General features: G+C 33.1%; 1 protein-coding gene across 1 annotated transcript; it reads right to left on the reverse strand.

The window, feature by feature from the left end:
• Window positions 1-8397: 8397 nt before the first annotated feature.
• On the reverse strand, window positions 8398-10025 carry LOC111987034 (pentatricopeptide repeat-containing protein At3g22470, mitochondrial-like). Its single transcript, XM_065771863.1, has one exon. The coding sequence runs from the start codon at window positions 9862-9864 to the stop codon at window positions 8623-8625; it is 1242 nt and encodes a 413-aa protein (XP_065627935.1). The 5' UTR covers window positions 9865-10025; the 3' UTR covers window positions 8398-8622.
• Window positions 10026-10599: the final 574 nt, after the last annotated feature.

Raw genomic sequence — 10599 nt, forward strand, 5'->3', positions numbered from 1 at the left:
AACTGCCTCATCTTTTCCTATTAAATAAGTAGTGTTGTACTCAAAGTTGTTGGTTTGTAAGTCAATGGTTTGATTCAAGTGCTAATTTGAAGATTTTATCGATTAAGGTAGATCAAGATCTTTTTTCATATTTAGGCGTGGGTAGACTCATTACATGAATTTGAGTGTCCATGTGCTGAATTAGCAACATGTGTGCACCTTAAGGCAATATCTTTACATGAGATAACATAGGAGAAGAAGACTAAGACTTCGTGACGTTTGCTGGCTGTATTAATGGTGTGGAGGATTTTTTATATTATTTTTAAAATGTATTTGAACAATGATAATTTGTACCATCTGTTTAGTGCACAGTTTTTATAGCCTGGATTTTTTTTTTTTTCTTTCTTACATGCTTGCTTTTTGCTTCCTTTAAAAGGTTGGATGGAATGCCATGTTGTCTTTTTTGTTTTGTTTTGTTTTTGTTTTTTTTTTGGATGGAATACCATGTTGTCTTTGGCAAGATCCTATATGAGATGGATGTTGTTTACAAGAGTGACGCAGAAGGATATATTTAGTTATTGTTTTGGGATGTTATTCTATTTGGTCAAATATTATAAATTTTACCATTTATCTAGAGATGGTGTCTTTTGGAAAAGTCTTCAGAACTCCTACCCACAGTCCATCTGTTTCTAAGTAATTTTTTTAGAACAATGCTTACTCCTAAATCCATATATATTTATTCTTCTTCTTGATATGCAGAGTCTTAAGAATTTAATATTTTTTAAATGGATAAATTTAGAAATATGTTTTGAACCAATTCAGTCTTGGTGTCCCATGAGCAGTCAATGGTACTATGGGATCAATCTTGCACATTTTTCAATTCAAGCTAGATTACAACTTCAATTTATTTTCTATAGTTTAAGAAACCTCCTTGTCCCATCCTTTTGTTGAAGCACAAATTTTTTGAGTTCTCTTTCAGATAAGACGTTTGGATGTTTTTTAAGAAGAGTTACTAAATCAAACTGAAAGATTAGGATAGTTTGATTTTTCCTCTGTTTATCTCATATTTTCAGTTAAATTTTTTCAATTGATGTATTTGGGTTTGAATTGGTTTTTGTTCTGGATTCAATTGACTTGTAAGCCTATTATGGTTCCATTAATCTTTTTCAATCTTCTTCCTATAGCCAAATAGATAGAGTTCTCTTTGATTTTTTTTGTCTGCTATGTTTTGTAATCAAGTTGACTTATTTGTGTTTGTGAGGTTTTCCAATTCAGTCTAACTCAATGATTACATTGTCTTGCTTTTGATGGTTTTGAGTTCTATTAGTGATATTTTATAAGTGTTGAAAATGCATGATTTATGCTTTACAAAAAAATTTAGTGATTCCCACACATGAAGTGCTGTTTATACCTAAATTTTATATGCCTAGAAGTTTACATTACAGTTAAAATTAAAAAAGACAATACCTTATGAGCTTATGATTGCCAAATGCTATAATTATGATCTTGGATTTAATTATTGTTATTGGATTACCATATTTTGAACTCTTGATTTTGGTACATCTAAATATGGTAGAGACCACTTTCAATTCTTAAGACTCAATTTGGTTAGTGACTATGTTTTGATTAGAAAAAAGGTTTTGGCTTCCCATCAGTCACTTATCTTTTAAATTTTGTAATACATTTCTAGGAGTCATTGTGCCAAAAAAATTATTGAATCAAGTTTAAAGGTAACCTGATTTCCCATTTTATTTTTCCAATTTGTTGGGTTCTATTTTGTCAATTATTGTTATTTGGTTAGAATGTTTTTCCCTGTTTGGTAGATTTTTGAAAGATTTTTTTTTCTTTTCGTTTGCCCCTTAAATTTGAAATCATTTAATTCTAACATAAAAAATGCTTCAAAATTATGCATCAAGTTCGTTTCTTCGTACCCTTTTCTTATTTAATTAATTCTTTGTTTTATTTCAAATTGTGAGAGTTTAAATTCTCTTTATATAGGTTATGGTTTTGTCATTGTTGGAGGATTTGTTTCAGTTTCTTTATGCAATCTTTTTCATTCAATTTTAAATTTTGTCAGAGGATAGTCCGAGCATCCTAAGACTCCTATATCAACATGAATTGCAAGTGCTATGATAGATGTGATTTCAATTTTGAATCCAGCTATAATTCTTTCCTATTTTTGGTTGCCAAATTTCAGTTATAGAGATAGGGTTTTTTAGGTAGATTCTTGCTTACATCTCTGTTTGTTGACTTTTTTTTTTTTTTTTTGCCTCTTTGTTAGATTGTCACTCTGTTCAATCTAGCCTTATTTTGGGAAGGCAAGATTGATTGAAAATTGAGCATGCCAGAGTATTCATTTTGGAAGGTGCTGCATTAAAAAGCTTCTAATTTTAAGTTAATGAATTTGAGTCCTAATTTTTAAGTAATGACCATTATTGTTGACCTTTGCAGGATATCGCCAACTTTTAGAAAACTAAATATCAGGAAAGCTATTAATCTATTGTGGTTGGTCTCGCACTTTTTCCCTTTTTAAAGTCCAAGTTGTTCAATTCTCTACAGGTCCACCAAGTTTCTTTCTTTTTCTTATCTTGTGCTTCTTAATGAAGTTTAGGTGAATACCCAGTTGCTTATTTTGGATTCTGAATTGTTATTTAGCTTCCTTTGCATTAGAATCAAGCAAAGGTATTTCTTTGGTGTATTTGTAAACTTCTAATGTAAGCCTACGATGGGAATTTGATTGGGCTTCTGATTTTGTTGGGTTCATTTGGTTGATGATATTGGTGGATATATGCCAATATTTTGCGTCATATTTCTGCTTTTTAGAGGGAAAGATACTATCTTCAGGTTCTTTTAAGTTTCATATGATGTTGGTCGCTGTATTAAGTTGGTCTGAATTCTGATAATAAACCATATTAACAGTGGTAGTTAAGGTGTTACATATGTTTTATGCAGTTTAGCATCTTGAAAGTATGTTTTTGGAGTTGCAATATCATTCATATTTTTGCGGGAATATAGTATCTTGACATTCTTTGGAGCTTCATATTACATTGGTTGTTGTATTTAGTTAGTTTAATTTTTATTGGTTTTTTAAGGTCAATCTTTGTTTTCCTTTTAAATATATCAGTGAACATGTGAGAATGAATTGTGGTTTGGGGGTATATGTGATGAGGACTAAATTAAAGACTTTTACATGTAAATTTGCAATAAATTTAGATTATCGTCACTTCTAAATACAGAGTTTCAAGATTAGGACAAGAAAGCCTAGTATCTAATGGAAGATTTCCGTACAAAGAATTTTCCATTAAAGAGATCCCTTGTAGAAAGGAAATGTTTGTTGACTAATTCCTTTCTTGCAAAATTGTTGAACCTTATATTGTAAGTAAAATAGCTAAACTGACCATGGTTGTGATCAATGACCACTTCCACCTTTGCTGGGTCTATAATAAGCTTGGTTTATAATAAAACTTTTCATGGATGAAGAAGAAGAAGAAGAAGATTGATCTTTGAGAACTCTCAAACCCTCAATATGCATGGAATAAGAGAGCAAGAGGGTCAAGATGATGATGAAAATGATATTGAAAGCCCATGTAAGAGAATGTCCCTTCATTATTTTTAGTAATCTTGAAGGCTTAAAGGTTTTTGATGTGGTATAGAGTGAAAGGAGAGTCTAATATATAAGGTGATAGAGAGGTGAGGTGAGTTGTTAAAAGGTGTGAGTTTAATATCCAACTTCCTTTTCACATTAAGAGGTTTGTCAAACACGTGTAACCCTTAAATGAGTATTTTAATGTTTTGACAACTAACTAGTCACTAAAATGGGACAAATAATTCAGTGTACATAGACATACTTTGCGATTCATATAGGATTTATGTCCACCTAGCTAAAAAATTGACATGTTTGGCCAGTCACCATAAAACATTAGCAATGATATAAAACATAAAAATTTTATTAAATATAAAAATTTGAGTTGATGGTATTGATTTCTCGTCTATGGCTTTCCTTTAAAATTTTTTCTTCTCTTCAATTCATTAATTAAAAAAACTTCACATATTTTTCAATATAATTATTTTAAAATATAATGTTGCTAGTATTAATTTGACTCTCCTTAGTCCTCACCATGATCTAAATTGCTAAATCTTTGCCTAAAATCATGTAACTTAAGAAGTCAGAGAATGTCACCACCACCTTTAAGCCAAGAATTTGGTGAGAGAATCATAGGTTTCTATCAATCAGCAAAATGACCACAAACACGTGGACACTTTTATTTGTGTAAAGTGACAAACATACGGGCAAAAACAAAGAAATGTTTGCACAAAGTCAAAGGCCAAAGCCACACTAACCAGTATTCACACAAGTAAAGATCAAAAAAGTCATCAACACACGTATTGTAAGTCGTAACTTGCATGCAATGTTTTGCCATTGAAACTGAATCCATAATGGAACAAAAGAAGTCTACATTTCAACAACTTGACGCCCTGCTATTTCATTCCATAATAGAACAAATGTCAAAGTATGTTAAAATTTGAGACAATTAAAACTGAATCCCTTAGTCAAATTATGTCGATACATCTAATTTTTACGTGCATCATAACACTTGAGTCAAACTAATACAAGTAATATACATCATGGGATTTCAAAATCTAACAACAATATTCATATCATGCCTTTATATTTACAAATAATTGAGCAAGGGAAGACCTATATTTATCCTCTTTACTGCAGAGCCTTTTGGCCCTATTGGCAATCATACAATCCGAAGTGCCTGTTCTTTTCTTTTTTTCTTTGATAATTTGAAGTGCCTGCAATCACCCAATTAAGGAGAGCAAGTGGATATGGGGAAACTAATGAGTAACTACCTCACCTCTAGTTTACGACCTGTGTAATACTATACAAAATATTAAACCCAACAAAACCAAATGGAACAAGAGCTCACAATTTCAGACAGGACTTTCATGTGTTAAATACACAAATTTTCAAACTTCAACACAAGGTGCAGATTCGGAGCAGGAGAGGCAGTGGCAATTCACAAGTTACTACAATCAAGTATTTCCAATAACTTAACTGCCATGCACTTCAACACCAACAGAACTGTAAGCAAAAAAAATTTCAAGTAATTCGGAACATGTCTTTATATATATATATATATATAAAGACATGTTCTGAATTAGGAGCATGAATACTGTGGACTGGGTGTGTGTGAGAGAGATTATGGAGAAATTAAGCTTCAAATCCAACACTAAAAAATGAATGCAGATGATACAAAAGCATACTGATGTCAAAATTTAATACTCACACCAGCTATACTACACTTGTAGTCTCAATGAAAATGTATATTTAGCAATAGATGGGTTATCATGCATTAATATATGCTCCAAAGGGTCCTGAGCATGATTTACAGTGATGGTATAACCCCTCTACCAGTTAATAATTAAGACAATATGAACACCTGAGGACATAGATTTATCATATCAAGAAAGCAGTACAGTGTTTACCTAATAGCAAGAGAGCAACTTAGGCAGTTACAAATTTATGTCTATTTTTATTCAAACCAAAATGTAGAGGACAGTATTCAACTTGTATGAATCTCTTTACAGAAGTAAAATAGATCCCTTCAGAAAAAGATTTCTTTAAAACATACACTAAGTCCAAATATGGATAGTATTTCTGAGGTGACACAATTGTAAGATAAATCTAGGAACTATTAAGCCTGTAACAACACAAAGATACCACAAAACACTGATGCCGTTAACAACCTAGTCCACTTCTGTCTTACAACACACTTTATTTTTTACCACAAATTTGTACAAAAATACTACCCAGTTTTTTCTATTTATTATTTATAAATATAAGTCAAGGCCACAAACTAGCAAACAGAAAACTTACAGCATAGGAAATACTTTTGAAAGTGAGTATAAGCCAGTGATCCTAGCAGCTAAAGACACAACAGTGTTTTACATGTATGTGAGTAGATGCTTGGGGACAGTCTCAACATTGACAAGCATTCACTAAAAATCAGAACTATTCCTGAAATGCCACAGTTTTTACAACTTTTCCTGCAAAAATGAATGAAAAATCAAGATATTCATTACAAATATCATTACCCCCATTAGTCAGTTTTATCCTCCACTGATGTAGGGATGGAGGTGATGTACAATATTTATGAGAATGATCTCCAAGCCAAAACACAAGGCTCAAGCTTAGTATAATTTTTTTTCCCCTTCTTACAGATTAATAGATTTCTCTTTAACTATTGAACCTCCACAAACTTAACCATTTTCACTCAATACTATCCCCATACATGGTTTGGTTTTAACCTCCCTCAGTCAATTGTCTACAGAAGAGGAAATATCTGAAGATTTCATAGTTCATACTATTACTTTCATTTCCTAGAATAAGGACAGATCGCATTAACTTAACATTAGAGATTGGAGGGCCATCGGGTGTCATTTTCAATTTATTTATTTGTTTTTTTAATTTCAAAAAGCTGAAATAGTAGCAGAGGAGTGAACGTTAAAAAGCTTCTACAACTTAAAAGCTCTTTAGAAGGCTCTTCAACACACTACCAAATAGGCCCTAAGTGTTTCATATAGAAAGGAATTTTGGAATTATAAAACCCAGCACTGCTCCTACACCCAAGGTCCCCCCTCTCCTAGTCAAGCATTGAGTTTTTCAACTCAAAAAGCTAGCTGTAGTGAGAATTTCGGAATTTTCCTTTTACTGCCAGTATGACCCCATCAGAATTCACAGGTTTTCCAATCAAGAGTTTCTAAACAAGAAAAGAGATAAAGGGGATTAATCAGAGTTAGCCTACCAGCCGGGTTAAAATCTTGGCCTTCCAGTTGTGGAGTTTGTTAGAGATTTTGTCTACTGACTTTAAACATCACAAATCTTTTCTCAAAATTTAGATGTAAGTCCAAAAAATTACAAAGACTTGTCAATTGTCCTTCCAATGAGCTCAAGCTCAACTGGTACCTCCTCCCCTTCCCACATAATATCACCAATTGCAAATAAACTTTCTATCATTTCATAAAAGCATCAAACTAATTCCATTTTTCCCTACTTTCATTTCACAACTGTTCAGAACCTTTTTTTGTGTGACACGCGACAATCGTCCATTTGGCAAATAAATATTGGGTCTTTCACATATAAAGTCCGAGCTGGATGGTCACATCTGATTTGGACAACTAGCGGTCTGTGATAGGTTAGCTTTGAATGATGGTTGGAACATAGTAAAGCTAGCTGTAGTGAGAAAGAAGCTATATGAAGTTATGAACCAAGTATATATTAGTATTCTTGAGCATAAAGGTCGGCTGCATGCAATTCTTCTAAAAAATTCCAAAACCAGAAATATTATATTAGAGCCCCTTACATAGACAATCATAAGAGGTTACTTAAATGGCTGGTAAACTGCTAGGTAAAGAAGCTATTCACTAAGTAACTAGTCTTCCTTAAATTTTAACATTACAAAATGCCAAATCTGTTCCTCACAATAACAAACTGTTTTTATTGATAAGTTACACACACACCTTGTGGATCTTGAACCCAAGACCTTACCCTCCATCCCATAATTAAAGGAGGAGGAAGTGTCATTTGAGATAAAACTCATTAGCTTTTCAAAATAACAACCATAGCATGTTGCATATTCTCCAACCACTAGTCAAGCTCCAATGTCAGCACTTTTTCTGTTACATGCCAAATAAAAAACAGTTTTCATGTTTCTTTTTCTTTTTTGTAGGGGGTCTTGTTGCTGCTTCGTTAAAGCATCTACCACATTCATAAAAGATATTGACACTGGATTTCATGATCAACAAACTATCATGTTACTTTTGTACCAGAATGAAATCTAAATTCCCTATCTTCTAGTTGATGGACAAAGAAGCAACTTCCTTAAGTTGAGAAGCTATTCAAGCTACACTGGTCTAAATCGGTTCCTGTGAAAGTAGGCTATGTTCAGCTTAGAAATATGAGTAAGGCATTCACAGCACCTTATCATAAAGAATAATATATAACATTTAAGCATAATATATAGTTTATTGAATTACATTTTAACATGCAACAGCTAGACATTTTTTTTTAGTAAGAGATTTTTTTTTTATTGAAAATAAAAGGACTACTTCATGCAAAAAGGACACAAAGCAGCAAACAAAGTACAAAGAAAACTCAATACTATGTACATAAGAGAAGATAATCTATAAAAACTGAAAGGGAATCACTAGATGTGAGTCTCAAATGCATTAATTCGAGTAGCCAATGGACATATAACTACAAAAATGCCACACTTTACAGGATAACACTTAGTAACTGCCAATCAACCAAAATTTGAAAACCAATATTGGTGAAATTAGGTTCAAAGCAATAAAATGAGTGCATGACAAAATTGCAACAAAAGATGAAACTGTTAAAGGAACAAAATAGTCTTACGGACATAAATGGAAAGATATATCAACTTGTTTTATATGAAGCCAATACACGTCACTCAAATCTTGGGCACATAAATGAAAAGAAATACCATCTCGTAAGAAGTATAGAATTTTACTTAAAGCAAATATACCACTCACATAATGACTGATAGGTTAAAATATAAAAGTTGTCTTTGATCTTGAGAAACTAAATAACCTTCACCCAGAGTTTGGAAGCAGCTCTCAAATATTTTCATCAACTTGTTTAGATGACAGCAAGTCAATAAACATGGCAGCAGTTGTTGCGTTTGCTGAAAATCCCTTGTCAACCATCATTTTGAGATATTTCATTGTCTTGGCTGTCTCACCATGTTGCAATAACCCTTGAATTATTGTGTTATATGTGCAATCATCAGGTGAACAACCTTTGTCATCCATTTTCTCAAGCAGCTCACTCGCTTCAACAATTAGTCCCTTTTTGCAAAACCCTTTGATCATTATATTATAAGTTACAACATTAGGCTGCAATCCTTTGGTAGGGAGACTATAAAAGAGTTCTCTTGCAGTTGTAAGTTCCCCAATATTGCAGAAACCATCAATCAAGATGTTATATATCACAATATCATGGTCCAGCCTTTTGTCTTCCATCTCCTTAAACAATGCCATTGCTTCACCAATCAGTTTGTTCTTACAGAGGCCATCTAACAAGATGGCATAGGTCTGGGGATCTGGATGTTGGCCACAAGCTCGCATTGTATTGAATAGCTCTAGTGCAGTTTGGACTCTCCCTACCTTAAAAAACCCACCTATAAGAGTGTTGTAATTCACTACATCAGGAATCATTCCCTTGTTGGACATTTCGTGAAACAAACGCACTGCCTCATCAATTTTTTTACTTTTGCAATATCCATTGACCAATATGTTATAGCTAAACCCATCGGGTGAAAAACCCTTCTCAACCATCATATTAAATGCCTTAACTGCCTCATCCATTTGGTTTTGCAAACAATAACCATCAATCAAAGAACTGTAAGTGACTTTGTTAGGCTCAATGCCTCTTTGAATCATCACATCAAAAACTTCTTTTGCCTCAGTCAACATCCCTTCCTTGCAAAGTGTGTCCACCAATATGCTAAATGTTTGTACATCCGGCATGACCTTCCTTTGCACCATCTCATTCAACAAAGTAGACGCCTCCCTCCACCGGCCAAAATTGCATAGCCCTTGAATTACGCCACTGTAAGTGACAACATTTGGCTGAATGCCTTTACTCATCATTTCAGAAAATGAATCAAGATTCTTAAAGGTTCCAGATTTGGAGTGATCTCTCACAGAATTCAACAACTGATTCCCATTCTGACATGGGGTTTTTGCATTTTCTCTAATAGTAGAACAATAATGAGAAGTAAAAGCACGAAATGGAAGGCTTACTCTAATGATCAAACGATTGCATATAAAAAGAAGAGAGGATGTTGATTTACCCATTTCACAATGACGACACACAGTCTCAGCTTAGCTTCGAAAGGAGAAATTATGGTGGCGGAGTAGCAGATCGGAGAGCGAAGCAAGGAATTCGAACTTCGTTCAGAGCCGTTTTTCTCTTTTGACGAGAAGCTAGGTATATGATGTTTCACCTAGTTGGTGTTTCTGTCTGTCTAAAGAAACCTAAATTCTCAGCCATAGATTTAATCTAACGGCTTAAATATTTGACACCTCACCAAATAACAAAAAGACTATTTTACCCTTGAAAAATTTCACAGCCCAGCCCGCCCACTGTTTCGGCCCTGACCTTTTCTTTCACTTTCCCCATACAAATCTTTATACTATGAGGTTTTGTCTGATTAATATTATTTTAAAAATAGTATAACACTTCCATCACAAGTTCATACCAAAAGAAAAGAGAGACATAAATGTTCATTCTTATTTGCATTGGATTGGATTCTTCGTGTTGTTTCAAGTTCCTTATACAAAATAATATTCATAAAAAAAGTGTTTTCATAAAATGATAGGAACCTTCTTACAAGAACAAAATGGACAATAAGGGATAAACTAAAAAAGATGATTGAATCAATAAATTGGCTTGCTAAAGTTCGTATGGATAAAACCCAAATGTATAAAATCTCTATTTTACTGTTACATTGCTTGAATTCTATGCTTTTTGGTCCTCATTGTATTTAAACTGTAATGTTTTAATTGAATTCTATACTTTCAGGTCTTCAT

This window comes from Quercus suber, unplaced genomic scaffold (assembly GCF_002906115.3).
Source record: "Quercus suber isolate HL8 unplaced genomic scaffold, Cork oak 2.0 scaffold_50, whole genome shotgun sequence".
In the NCBI taxonomy this organism is placed as follows: domain Eukaryota; kingdom Viridiplantae; phylum Streptophyta; class Magnoliopsida; order Fagales; family Fagaceae; genus Quercus; species Quercus suber.